Source organism: Condylura cristata, unplaced genomic scaffold (assembly GCF_000260355.1).
Source record: "Condylura cristata isolate star-nosed mole 26May11 unplaced genomic scaffold, ConCri1.0 scaffold00001, whole genome shotgun sequence".
In the NCBI taxonomy this organism is placed as follows: domain Eukaryota; kingdom Metazoa; phylum Chordata; class Mammalia; order Eulipotyphla; family Talpidae; genus Condylura; species Condylura cristata.
In genome coordinates this window covers 67,359,754-67,374,113 of record NW_004567102.1, presented here as the reverse complement: position 1 = coordinate 67,374,113, position 14,360 = coordinate 67,359,754, and the positions used below count along the sequence as shown (strand labels likewise).

The following is a 14,360-nucleotide window of genomic DNA, read 5'->3' as shown; positions in this document are numbered from 1 at the left end:
CCTTCCCAGGAAAGCTGCTCCCTCTTGACAGCTCTCAGGTCCTGATAGTAAGAAAACCCAGAGCGGGCTCTGGCCACCACTGAGACTGCACTGCTGCTCAGCTTCACCTTCCCACAGTCCTCTTTCCTTGATCCCCTTCCACAGGTGTCCATGGCTAGAGTACACCAGCAGCATGCTAGCCTCAACTCGGACTGTGTTTCCCAGAAACCCACACTCGCCACAGCCTTTCTTCTGTACCACCTCAGAGAAATGACCTCTGACTACCAATATGACCCATATCCCTTGACTCAGGTACCAGGCCAAGATAAGTGAATGGCAAACAATAAAATACAAATGAAAGAGAAGATTGAAGGCTGGGAAGAAGAGAAGTACTTCCCCTGTGCTCCTTACTTCAGGCAGGACCCTGGCAATGGGTGAATCTTCTAGGGTCCCATTTCTTATAGGGGAAGCCTCGTCCCCAGCTTGGCTTTTATCATCCTGGCCTTTGCTTCCCATTCTCTGGGTGAAAGCCACTTCCTCTGTGCATGTGTGTGTTGCCTTTCACCACCACTTTGTCTGCATTTCAGTTCTTCTAATATTGTGAATTGTAAGTTCTCTTGGTTAGAGAGGCCTTTATTTTCTGATTGGACCCTGGTCAGTACAGCAAATGAACAGACATCTGCTACACACAAACACACACACACACAGGTGTGGATGTTCTTGTATACATCCCAAGAAGGTATAATTTTGCTGCACTTGATATAATCAAAGAACTTTTCATTTTGAAGTTTCACCAGCTTTTATTTCTCAAATCTCTAAATGCAAAAAAAAAAAATTAATTAGTTCTTACTTCAGTTGGATTTCAAGAAAGAAAAAAAAAAGCACTGCCAAAATAATCCTGAAAACAGTTTGCTTCTTTTGACTCCATGATCAAGGTATGACTCATTAAGTAGTAGTATGAAATTATTTTTTTTTTATTTTATGTTAGCTAAACTCATAAGAAGGGGAAGGGCGGAAAAGTGGTTTATTTATGATGCCCTTGGGCAGAGGACAAAACAGATGGACTGAAAGGTAAAAGAACTATGGGTTTTATCCAAAAGACACAGTTTTTCTTGTCTGGTCAGGTACCTTGCCTAGCAGGTGGTAGCTCAGAGATGAAATACAAAAGGTGGAAAGAACATCATGCTTAGTTAAGTTTGTGTTATTTATGTGTGGGTTTTTTTTCCCTAAAACCATCTTGAAGCATAATGACTGAGCAATTTTTATTTATTTATTTATTTACTTTTAAGATTTATTTATTTGTGCATACAGAGCTGGTGTACAGGCCAGAGGTGCAGGGGCAGTGAGAGGATTCACCAGAGACAGACTGGGGAGCAGAACAGGCAGATCGACAAAGTACACTGCTGGAGGGGAGCAGCAGGCGCTCAGGAGAGGTCCACTGTGCCATGTGGGTCACCTCCCTGGCAGGGGATTGAACCCACACTGAAGTTAGCTTCTTAGTGCTGTGCTTAAACCTGATGTGCCACCGGGGTGGGCCCCTATTTATTTTTGAAAAATGGATTTCAAATTAAATACAATTTTGTTGTTGGAATTAAACAACAAAAAGATGGCTATACAAGGACTTAGTAATTCTTCCTGTGGAAAGGAAATGGGAGAACAGAGTCAATAAATAACATTCTGTGAAGATCCAGTGGTACACAAGTGAAATTACAGTGGCAAATTAAAGCCAGATGTTAAAAGTTGGTCATGTACACATGGATATAATGTGGAAGGAAACACAAGTTTAGAAATGTGTCACCTTTTCAAGTGCATAGTTAACCTTAAGTCAACTTAATGATGCCCATTCATTTGGGTAAGTAATTTTTAAATTTCACTTGTAAGGACACTCACAATTTAACCCTTTTAATTAGTTCCTTTTGTTCTCCTAGCAAGTGTTTCTTTAGCAACAAACATGTCTTCTGTACATTTTCATTATTAGTCACCGGAAGAATATAAAAGTAAAAAAAAAAAACTCACAATGTCACAACCTTTAATCACTATACAATAAAAGTTTCTAAAAGAATAAAATATTCCCTATGTCTGGGCTGTCCAAACAGTCGTGAGTAAGGTATCAACACTGAGCTTTTGAAAAGTGGCTACTGTGATGAAGAAATTGAACTTTTTTATTTTGTTTAACGTTTATTAATGTAAAATTTTAACTTACATAGCCACAGGTGGAACTTAAAATCCAGTAGTAAAAAGAAAAGTCTGAAATAGCCATGTAAAAAAAGTAAAATTGTGCTTTCTCTACACCCACCCTGTTCTCTTTAATTTGTTCCTGCCAATTAAAGCCAAAATGACCTTTCCAAACCATGGAACTGATTCTGTCTCTAAGAACTACAGAAACAAAAACAAACCGAAAAAGACTTCTGTGATTTCTAAGTACTCTTAAACCAAAAGCCAAAATCCCTAAGAAGGTGTACAAGGTCTGCCTGAACTGGGTGGGGTGTCTCTCTTCTCACCCTGACGTCTGCACCCCAGTCACCCACGCACAGCTCTCAGCTCCCACACGCAGCCCATGCTGGGATGGAGCACGCTCCCCACCCTCCTAGGGTGCTACTGCCGTGTCCCTGAGAAGCCAAACAGGATTAAGGAATGTTCCATGTGGGAAGGTAAAATGAGTTGAACCTCAAGGGTTATTGGTGCTGAGTAAGAACATGATGGAGATAAAAAGATCCCTCTTGGGGTAGAGAACAGAAATCATCTGCACGAAGTGTTTGTGGAATAAGACAAGCCCAGGCTGACAGCGATGGAAGGTATCTTTCAACAGAGCTGGACTATCTAGACAGAGAAGAGGTTTTTTGGGTTTTTTTTTTTTTGGCTTTGTTTTGTTTTTTAAAGATTTATTTATTTATGCATACAGAACTAGGGTACAACCAGAGGTGCAGGGGTGGCGAGAAGATTCATCAGAGACAGTGGAGAGCAGGAACAGCCAGATAGACAAAGTACACTAGCGAGGGGAGCAGCAGGCCAGCAGAAGAGGTCTGCCAGGCCATGTGGGTCACCTCTGGGGTGGGGATCTCACTCATACTGAAGTGGCTTTAGCTTCTTAGTGCTGTGCTTTAACACACTGCACCACCGGGGAGGGCCATATTTTGCATTTTAATTACTACAACCTATTACATACTCCTTTGATACAAAAGTGACCTTTTTTATTATGATAAAATAAGCATAACAAAACTTATCATTTCAATAATCTCTCAGTGTACAGTTGAGTGCCATCTGATATACCCAAACTTGGGCAACCATCACCAACTTCCATCCACAAAATTTGTCATCTTTCCAAGCTGAAATGGCCATGCCCATGAACTAATATGTAATGACTACATTTTCATAAGTAAAGAAAAGAACTAAGTATAAGATCTGACTTCTGGTTTCAGCACATACTTACTTTGTTGTGGCTGTTTGCTTTTATTTATTCTGTTTCTGATGTTCTTATTTTCTTTGTGTATATAACTGCTTTTGGGATGTGAATGTGATGCTCGTCGCTAACTCTGGAAAATATCTGGCCATTGTTTCCTCTGCCCTATTTTTTTTTTTACCCTCTTGGGAGTAATACGAATGACAGTTCAACTGAACCTATAGATCTTGTTTTATAAAATCTTTTTGTTTTCAGTTGAAGTAACTTAGCATCCTGCCCTTGGATTCTTTAATCAAATGTACCTGTCTACTAGGGAACCTGTTAAAGGCATAATTTACCTCACTGGTTTTTTTTTTTTTTTTTTCATGAGGTTCTAGCTCTCTCTCTCTCTTTTTTTTTTTTAATATATAATTGAGGCATACTGTTTTTCAACACTGTGTGTGATTTAGAGGAATAGATTCAAGCCCTCCTCAGCTTTATGTCAGCACACTACACCACCACAAAGATCTCCGTTAGTACTTTACCATAGAATATTGGGCTCCCCTCTCCCTTTGTTCACACACTTACCCAACTTTCCCCTCCAGTAGATTCAATTCTATAGTCACATTTCTAGGGTTTGCTTTGGTTTAATTTTGTCAATTCCTTTGTTTTGTTTCTCAATATTCCATGAGTGAAATCACCTGGTATTTGTCTTTCTCCTGCCGACTTGTATTAGTTAAATTCAATTTCATCTATGTGGTCACAATTGCAAAATTTCATTTTTTACTGCTATAGCTGAGTATTATTCCATTGTGTATGTGTATGTATGTATGTATGTATCTGTGTGTAGATATAGAGATCACATCTTCTTGATGCACTCTGTTTTTAGGCACTTCAGTTGCTTCTATAACTTGGCTATTATAAAAGAGCTGCAATGAACATAGAAGTGTATGTATTCCTTTGAATTGCTGTTCTTTCATTGTTTGGGCATATAAAGAGGTGTGGACATGGAATTTCGGATTATATGTTAAAGCTATGTTTAATATTTTAATTTAATATTTTAAGGAAATGCCACACTGTTTTCCATAGGCTGGACCAGTGAAAATTCATAGCACAGTGTACAGGGATTCCTTTTCCCGATGCCCTTATCAGTATGTGTTGTTGCTGCCTTTTTTTTAGCCTTTTCATTTCTTTTTGTTTTTCATGTGTCTGCTAGCCATCTGTTTGTCTTCTTTGGAGAACTGTCTAGTTAGCTCTTCTTTTCATTATTTGATTAAGTTCTTTGTTTTCTCTTTGTTGAGATGTTTGAGTTCTTTGCAGATATTGAAAATCAGTCCTTTGTTAGATGTGTGGTGTGCAAATACTTTCTCTCATTCAGCAGAGTCTCTTCTTTTTCACTATGGATACTTTCACTGTGCAGAATATTTAATTTGAAGTAATCCCATTTTTTTTTTTTTGCTTTTGTTTTCCTAGCCATTGGAGCTGAGTCTTGAAAGACATTCCTGAGACCAATGTCACTGTTTTGCCTGTTTTTTCCTATGTATTTTATGGTTTCCAGCATCATATCCAAAGCTTTAATCCATTTTAGGTTAATTTTTGTGTATGGTTGTGAGAGAATGATCTATTTTCACTTTTCTGCTTTTAGCTGTTTATTTTCCCCAAACCATTTTTTGAAGAGGCTTTCCTTCTGTAGTGTATACTCTTAGCTGCTTAATTGTCCTGTAAATGTCTTATTTCTGGGCTCTCAATTTGATTACACTAGTTTATGTGTCCATCTTTATTCCAGTATCATACTGTTTTGAGTACTATAATCTTGTAATATAGTCTGAGTCTGGGAACATGATACCTCCATGCTAACTAAGTGAAATTTTAGAACACCTTTTTATTCTCTGAATTGCCAAAGTACTGTAAGAGCAGAAGATGACTAAAAACATATCTGAGCCTTTTTAACTCCTGAATCCAAGTCATACATAGAACAGGCATGTTCCCTATAACATAGAGGATAGGTTCTAAAAGAGGTATGGGCTACACACCAGCCAATAGGCACACTCTCTCCTATCTCATACAATTGTGCCAATTAAAGGAGTTAAAGGGTATACACAGAATCTGACAAATAGTGGTCTCAATAAGGGTATGTATGTATTCAGCAAACACATATAGCACTTACTTTGCACAAGGGTTGACTAAGTACTTGAAATTTTTTGACTAAGCAGTAATTACATATATAGGTCATATACCTTCAGGATTGCAATGAATAGATAAAATTATTCATGTTAAGCCCTCAAGAGGTGATAGTGTTGTTTGAACAATGAGAAGTAAGGCTAAAGACAAGGCTGGGCTTAGGAGTACACATTTTCCCACATATGTTATCACAGTCTCCTGTACAGTCATGTAATACAGAGAAGCCATTATTTTAGGAAAACTAATAAGCAATTCACACACACACACACACACACACACACACGAGATACAAGCAATAAAGAGGAGTAGAAATACTATCAAGAATTACCCAATCAACTAAGGTTACCAAAAGTCTTAAAATTCTATTCAAGAAAAGTGCATTAAAATATCATTAGCAATGGTAAAATCTCATAAGGAACTATACATGAAAATAAGAAATATGCAGTATATGTAGCAATATCCCAGTTTTCTTTGAAAAGAGGTGATATATATAGAAAAGTCCCAAATAGGAGGAAATCTAAAATGTTAGTAGCAGAAAAAGTGATAAACAATCCTTATTTTTAATAAATTTTACTTTCTTCATAGTATAGGACTATTTATAACAAGAAGGAAATATTGTAAACTCTTCAAAGATTTTAGACCTCAAATAAACTACTTAATCCAAATCACTTATATTGCTTAGCTAAGGAAACTAACTAAAGAGAAAAATAAAACAACTCTTCAAAGGTCATGGCAAATAATTCATGTGACTTAAAGTTCAGAACTATTAGCATGATTTTGTCTCTCAAGAATAGAGCCTGAAGCATCTCAGAAAAATCACTGTTTTCTTTTTCTTTCAACATTCCAAGAGATGACAAATGTATGAATGCATAAATACCTTTATATGCCAACTTGCTTCTCACTTACTTCCTTCAAGCTATCAGTAAAGTATTATATAGATAGTGTACAAATAGAGTTGTTCTATACTTATTTTTCTGATTAAGACCAAAAACAGATAAGAACAAAAACACAGTCTATTCATAATGTTCCAACCCATACCCTCCCTACGTACATACACTTTGTTCACCTGTCTCCTAGTTTCTGGAAAATTCTAATCTAAATGATTCTGGGTGGTACTTTAAAGAAGCCAAAGTGTTTCAATGATGAAGTGTTATGGAATAAACTCTGTGTCAAAGACATTTAACCTGATTCAATGCCACCTGAAAAGGTCCAGTATAAGAATCTTTTGTTTGGTTTGTATCATGTATATTGTTGATGTTCGAGAAGTAGTGCAGTGGAAACTTTGAATTGTAGTCCTATTGATGATCAATGTAAGTAAAATGATAGGTGGATAGTTAGCTTGGAAAGAACATTGAATGTTATCAGATCACAGCGAGGCAAAGATTGGCACAGCTGACAGCAATAAAGACCAATTAAAGGACAAACTAGGGCAACAGAGGCAAAGGCAATTAAAAGTACAAGAAACAAAAGCGAACACAGGTAGGCAGGCTCCTTGGAGGTGGAAAGTGGGCAGGAGAGGAATAAGGGGCTGCAGATGGGCGCCCTACACACATGGCAGGAGTGATGGGGCAACTTTAATTAACTCACCACTGAGCACCAAGGAAGGAAGGGAGCCAAGTGCAACCAACAGCAGCACCATTCCGACCCAACACCAACACAATGTAGGTCATTAAGGAGCATTCAATTTAGTTTCCTTTATGAGAAAATGCGTGCCTACTATCCAGGTCTGGATAATCAGATTGTCAGTTATAAACAATCCAAACTATTGCAAATGAGTGCATAATCTTACTCCAGAGCACTGTCAAACAAAACAAAACAAAAAAGGGGGGAAGGAAAAAAAGGAAAAAAAAAAAAAAAAGCAGCCACTTCAGTAATCACACAAGTTTGTCACATACAATTTTAAAAAGGGGGAATTTGTGGCTGAAGTTTAAGAACACTGGCTTCATCCTGGACATTGTCACTGTTTCATTAACCCAGTATTTTTTAAAGTGAAATTCCTTCTTAAATTTTAATTGAATGTGCATGGCTGCATGTAAAACTGGAGCCACTGTCTCAGTTCCTGCTGAGGTGACAATTTTACCAGCCTTGCTTTGAAACCATCAGTGTAAAATCTCAGTACCATGAAAAGAACAAAAAATGTCCAAATCATGGTTTGCAATGCATGCTCTTCCTTAAAGGTTCTTAGGGATTCCCGGGGAATTCACAGACCACACTTGGAGAAATGTGCTCCCTGAAATATTTTGATTGAAACATTCTTCTACCTTTATTGTCTTTTGCTTATAAACAATTCCAAATAAGTAAATTATTGCAAATCAGTACATAATCTTACTCCCAAGCATTGTCAAACAAAAGTTGGAAAAAAAAATCTCGTGGCCCTCCCTGGTGGCACAGCGGGTTAAAGCACAGCACAAAGAAGCTTAAGCCACTTCTGCATGAGTTCGATTCCTGCCTGCCCCAGAGGTGACCACATGGCGTGGCAGACCTCTCCTGACCCACCAGCTGCTCCCCTCAGCAGTGTACTTCGTCAATCTGCCTATTCTGCTCCCCACTCTGTCTCTGGTGAAGCCTTTCGCTGCCCATGAGCCTCTGGCCTATACCCCAGTTCTGTATGCACACATAAATAAATCTTTAAAAAAAAAACCTCATAATGATAGTTCCATTTATTCTAGTTCACAATAGCACCATAAAAAGCTACTTGAGTTTCTTTTCAATTTCTCTTCTCCAGGAGAGAGCTAACATCAAGGAAAAGAAACCAGCTTTGAGAACAAGCTCTTTTCAAGAAAATTCTCTTGAAAACCAAGACAGAATAATCTTTGAGTATAGCACATTATTCCTGTGATAGAATATTTGCCACAAAAATCTGTGTAAAGTCCTAAGATATGGTGAGTAAATGATTAATTCCCAAATGAGATATTCTTGCAAAATTGACATCCTTAAATGGCTTTCAGCTATGACTATTTTCTCTCTCAAGCATACTAACCTATCTTAATATCTTCTGCTGTATTAAGAAAGTCAAATTGAGAAGAAAGTCACTTTCCCAGAGTTTTGTATCCACAGGAAGCTCATAATAACATGCAACTACTGACTTTACACAATGGCAGTGGTACATGGATTAGACAGTATTAGCCATTAATCCAGAATAAAAATTCTAATGAAAAGTACTTTTAGCTATCATAGTCTACTTCATACTAAAGGTGTGACTTTTGCTTATAAAATTAACCTGTTGTTTCTAAAAATGGAGTAAATATACCAAACCTATCTGAAAAACTTGAGGTTCTTATTTAAAAAAAAAAAAATGCAAGTTCATTAGATTCATTTCTAACCTAGTCTGTCTGCTTTGGGCCACTATTACACAACACCACAGACTGAGGTGGCTTACACAACAGAAACAGATTTTCCCACAGTTCTGGAAGCTGGGAAGTCTGAGCTCAAGATGCTGGTCAATTCAGTTCCTGGCGAAGGCTCTTTCCTAGCTTTCTGATAACCACCTTGCTATGACCTCGCATGGCCTTCTGTGAGCGTGCTCTTCTTCTTTTCATAAAGCCACAGATCCCATCATAAGAGTCCTGCTCTCAAGACCTCTCTTAATTAATTTCCAAACCTCTGTCTCCAAAACCATCTCATGAGCATTGGTATTTCAACAAAAAAAAATTGGTGGAGACACAGATGTTCAAGCCATAGAAATTCCAAGTAGCTGAAGTAATAATCACTGGGGTTAACTCCAAGAATCTATACCTTTCTTGACTCCAAGTGGTTCCTATGCAAGTTAATGCTTCAGAAACCCTGTTGGAACCCTATGCACCTCAGTTTCCTTGACTGTAAAGTAAGATTCACTGTCACCACACTGTCCTACTCTGAGTTGGTAAGGTACTGAGAATCAATTAAGAATAAAGACTAGGGTAGTGGGAAAACTACACCTGAAGTCATATACTATCCAAAACTTAACGATGCATGAAAATAAGTTTAATGAAAAAAAGAAAAAGGCTTGATAAGTATGCTATTGTACTATAGTTACAACTGTCACCAGTTGGGGGAACTGGATGAAGCAGATATAGAGCTTTCTGTCTTATTTCTTATAACTGCATGGGAAGATTATAACATGTTAGTTAATTTAAAGTTTTATAACAGTATTTAGTTTGTAATAAATATTTAAAACGTATAAAAATATTTACTTGGGAAAATGCTTCCTGAAATGACATAGTGCTATATTTATGTTCAACCACCTCCATTTCCACCAAATCTTATCCAAAAACAAAAAGTGAGAGAGGAGAAGATGCTGGAAAAGAGATTCTACCTCAATTCTTGTAATTAAACTGCACGCAACTAAAATACTCAGTAAATACCATGTTCAAGTTAACATTTAGTTAAAAACATCACTGTGATTCTTGAAAAACCTTCTTAAATATATCCTTTCCCTTTATTTCCTTGGTAAATCCAAACCTAGCTCTTCTTCAGTGACAAAGTATTCTCACATTGGGTCAGAATTCTGAATATCAGTTCTTGTTGTATAGAATATAGGCTCAGAAGAGTAATCTATGTTCTACCTTGAGTTCATTTGCTAAAAGCTTTCTTGTTTATTTTTTGTAGTTTAGGGAATATTTCAAGATTAATAGAGGTATGTTTATTTTCATGAAAGGCAGATTACAAGTTGTATACTAAAGGCTTATTTGTTCCTAGGCTGTTTAGAACTTGAACTGCCTCTCCCCTCGCAAAAAAAAAAAAAAAAAAAAAGCTATGAATCATGGCTAAGCTCTCTGATTTATCCCTGAAGTCCATAATATAGATGAAGTGCATTTGCTAAAGTTACATATTTTGAGTGAAATTCATAAAACTAAAATTATTTGCATTTACCTTTAATACTGACACCAGAGGGGGAAAGTTTGCTGGAAAATGAGAAGTTGAGAAATATTTCTATAGAGATTCTCAAAAGGTTAATGGCCTCAGATTTTTATCCTACAGAACACATACGGCATCTCAGCATGGCCACTAGGGATGCTCTTGAAAGTCATACTTAGGATATGAAGGGAACAGGAGATGGCAAAATTATCAGAATAAGTGGAACACTAGAGGTGGTGAAAGGGTGCTGTGAACCCCAGAGAAAGAAACTGCATGGAGTGGGAAGAGCTGAGATGTAAATGGTAGGGAAGAAAAAGACCAGACTACCAGTGAAGGTAGAAGAAAGGGATGGGGAGCGATGCTTGAAAAGACTTTAAAAGCTGTGAAAACTGATGGATGTGACTACAGATTCACCAAAACAGAAGAGGCCTCAGTGTAAGTAAAGGGGACTTTCCTGCACCCACAGGATGTCCTTCCTTCCTACTGCATGCCAGATGGCCACACTGGGCTGAGCCTGCTTCTAAGTGCAAGTCATCACGTCACAGCCTGTTCTTGAGCACACTTGTCAGCGTTTTCGCTGTGAGCTCACTGACTGCCCCTTCAGTTCACTAGCCCAATACAATGGCATCCAGTCTTGCCACTGAGTCTACACCCAAGTGTTACCTCTAACAGTGCATGTATATTTGGATTTCTAACTATCCGCTGACCATATGGGTCTGTGGTTTTATATTTAATCTTGTGCTGTCTATGTCATAGTATCATTTTATCTAAGTAAAAACACAGTGCCATCCTTCATTCAAACAGAAACTGACACTGAATGTCAGGCACTTATTGAATTCCTAGAAACTTTAGTCATATTTTATCAGAACATGTAAAACATCTACCTTGCAGGGCAAAGGGAAAACCTCTATGGCCCCAAAGATGCTCTGGTCATCTCAAAGTAATGCTAAACTATGACTAGAAAGGTTAATTAAATTTCAGAAACCAAAAATCAGTGTCCATTCAATTTGATTAAGAGCAGAGAACTGTCTTGACTATTCTCCATGGAGTATTCTAAAGATAATGCATTGCAAAAGGAAGGAGAGAGAAGCTAACAGAATAACTTACCCAAATTTCTGATAAATAAGGCCAACCCCTGCCAAGACAAAGATTTCTTTCACAGAAAACTAAGAATGGTCTTTAATCACTGCCACCCACACACAAAGCAGCTCTTGCAGTGTGTGCTTTGAGTAAACAGGTATACATATTCATAAGAACAGCAGGAGTGACAAATACACCATGCTGCAGGAGAGCTCCCCATCAATGGACAAGTGTACTAGAGGTGGCTGAAAATGAGCACTTTAACATGAAGTCAGGAAACAAGGACATTGCAAATGAATCTTCAAGTCCAACCTCAGTGGAAGTTTACATTGCAGTTCAAATCTTAATTTGGGGCCAAGGAAAGGCATCCAGTATTTAGTGCATCTACTGACACATACAAAGATTAATACTAGTGTATGCTTCTTCTTCTAGTCTAGCTCAGTTGCTAGGCCTGAGCTTCTAGGGCCCAGAACCAAAAGCTCCCAAAGCAGAGTGTGTTTCTCTTCCCCAGGGATCAAACACCATGCTGGAAGAAGGAAGTGAAGGGAAGAACCTTCTCTTCTATCTCCACTCTTAACCTATATCATTTCATTTTATCTGAAACATTCTCAGAAAAAAAGGAAAAGTCTAGTTGCCACTAAATAATTAATTCTCTGCAAGGCAACTCTTGTTTTTATCATTCTAGATAAAACGTATGAACCTGAGAACCAACCCCATATGCAATAGCCCATCTGTTTCTTCAATTTTATGAAAAGTGTGATGTTAACCTCAAAAAGGAATTTCTAGTTGCATCCTCTTTCTAGAGGACATGTCCCAGTGCGCTTTGATAATTGTCAAGTCCCCTTTGGAATCATAATGTGAGGAAGGGCTGGGCTGGGGTCCTGGAGGGGAATGAGGCAGGATTGGGGGTGGAAGGGTGAAAAGGTGGTATTAAAGTAAGACAAGGAAAGAGAAGTGGGTGATGGACTTTGCTTTCAATTCAATCCTTGAGAGTTTCAAAAATAAAACAATGTGTTTTGGGGTATATTAATGCCCAACAGTAGATCGTAAAACATGAGGTAAAAGTGCTTTCCAATTATAGTGAATTGGACATGGATTACAGCTAAAGTTGCTACCTAATGGGATAAAAAATGTTCATGATTGCCCTGCTTCTGGACATACTCCCTGACACACTTCCATGTCAAACAATGAGTTGCATCATAAAAGCTTAAAGGAATGCTATTTACCCAGCTGACTGTGTCAAGAACTGAAATGCACAATCCAAAGGTAGCCTTTTCTGATAACTACCCTGAATCTGTAAGTAAATAAGTAGGTAAAATTTAAATACTGAATTTAGCAATTGGAAAATCAGCACCTTTCCAAGACCAATGGCATTGTGTGCTGATCACCTGAAAGTACCAATACTAAATAATTTTCAGCGACCATTTGTAAAAACTAAAGTCTCCCATTGACAAAAACAAAACAAAACAAAAAAGTGACTCAATGAATTAAAATGAAAGTTTCATATCATGTGTTCTACACTCAAGCCATGATGGATGCTGGAATATATCTCAGATACAAATCTTATGTGGCATAAACCTTAGGCTTATTTAAGTACTAAATATGTGACACCACCTCATTCTAGGAATGTTGGTTCCTCAAAGTACTGTAACATCGCCTTGATATCCAAAATACAGTAGAAATGGAAACTCTCAGGAAATTAATCAGAAAAGGTATTTGCTATCCAGCGCAGCAAACATAGTATGTAAGTAATAATAGTGTGTATTTTGGGGGTATTTTATGCAGATAAATATTACTTCTATATACCGCCATAATAGCAATTACATCTACACTGAAAATTTTACTCGAGCCCACCCGTTATTCCATTTGATCCATTCAATAATCTTAAATGTGTTTTTCAATGGAGTAACGTCCTCTTTTTAACACAAAAGATGCTGGAGTTTAGAGAGAGTTGCAATTAATAATGGCCATGAAACCCAAACCCCAGACTTTCTACCTCTCAGTCCAGCACTTGCACCATAGATCATGAAGAAACATTTCATGAGGTTGACGGTGGGTCCTATAACTGTCCTAACAAAATAGCAGAGGAATAAGTGGTACTTCTCCGGGCAACTAAAACCATGTAACCTATGCTTAAAAGAAAAGACAAAAGCCATAAACACTTCTTTATATTCACATACTATCAATACTGATGAAATATCAGAACACCTGCAAGGAAACTTTTAAACAAAGCTAGACAAACGAATAATTCTTTTCTGAACTTCCCACTAAAACTTAAAGAAATCTGTTGAATCCTGGCAAGTGGAATCTGGGAACTGGGAAAGTCATTGATACCTCACCCAGCGCCATCGCGAAGAGGTAAAACCTTTCTAAGTCCGACAACTTGTGGCTGGTGTTTTACCCTCCAACATTCTATATAATTCCCAGGAGGCAGAGGTGGTGTTTTTAACGACCACAGTGTTAAATCCCCGACTCCATAAAAAGGCGTACAGGCATCAGTAATGCAAGTGAACCATTCATTCCCCTGCGGTAAAGACAAGGAACAGAAGGCGATGATGCGCAAGTACTGGAGCCTGCAAAGGAGTGTGAAGAAGCTGGGGAGCTCGGAGCCGCACGTGAGCTCTCTCCGTGTCAGGGGTGCTGACCGCGCTCGGGGCGCACCGGCTGCGTCGCCCTCCCAGCCCTCCCGGGCGCCGGGCCGGGGCGCGCACCTACCAGCGAGAGCACTTTATAGGTGTTGGGGTCCTTGGCCGTGCGGGCGCGCGCCGCCTTTTCCAGGGGCTCCTCCCCCAGGTCCATGGGGGCCAGCAGGGACGCAGCCGCCTGCGACTCCCCGGACGCGTCCGCTGCGGGGCCGCGGATAGGATCGCGCCCGTTCCCCGCCAGGCCCTCTCGCTGGCCGCTC

The 14,360-nt window shown here is 38.7% G+C and overlaps 1 protein-coding gene across 1 annotated transcript in view; it reads right to left on the bottom strand.

Moving 5' to 3' along the window:
• Positions 1-14,326, bottom strand: part of ENPP1 (ectonucleotide pyrophosphatase/phosphodiesterase 1) — a 68,201-nt gene extending 53,875 nt beyond the window's left edge. Inside the window, exon 1 of the mRNA XM_012723700.1 lies at positions 14,171-14,326. Within this exon, the coding sequence (XP_012579154.1) occupies positions 14,171-14,254 (84 nt within the window). The 5' untranslated portion in view covers positions 14,255-14,326. The remainder of the gene's footprint in view (positions 1-14,170) is intronic.
• Positions 14,327-14,360: the final 34 nt, after the last annotated feature.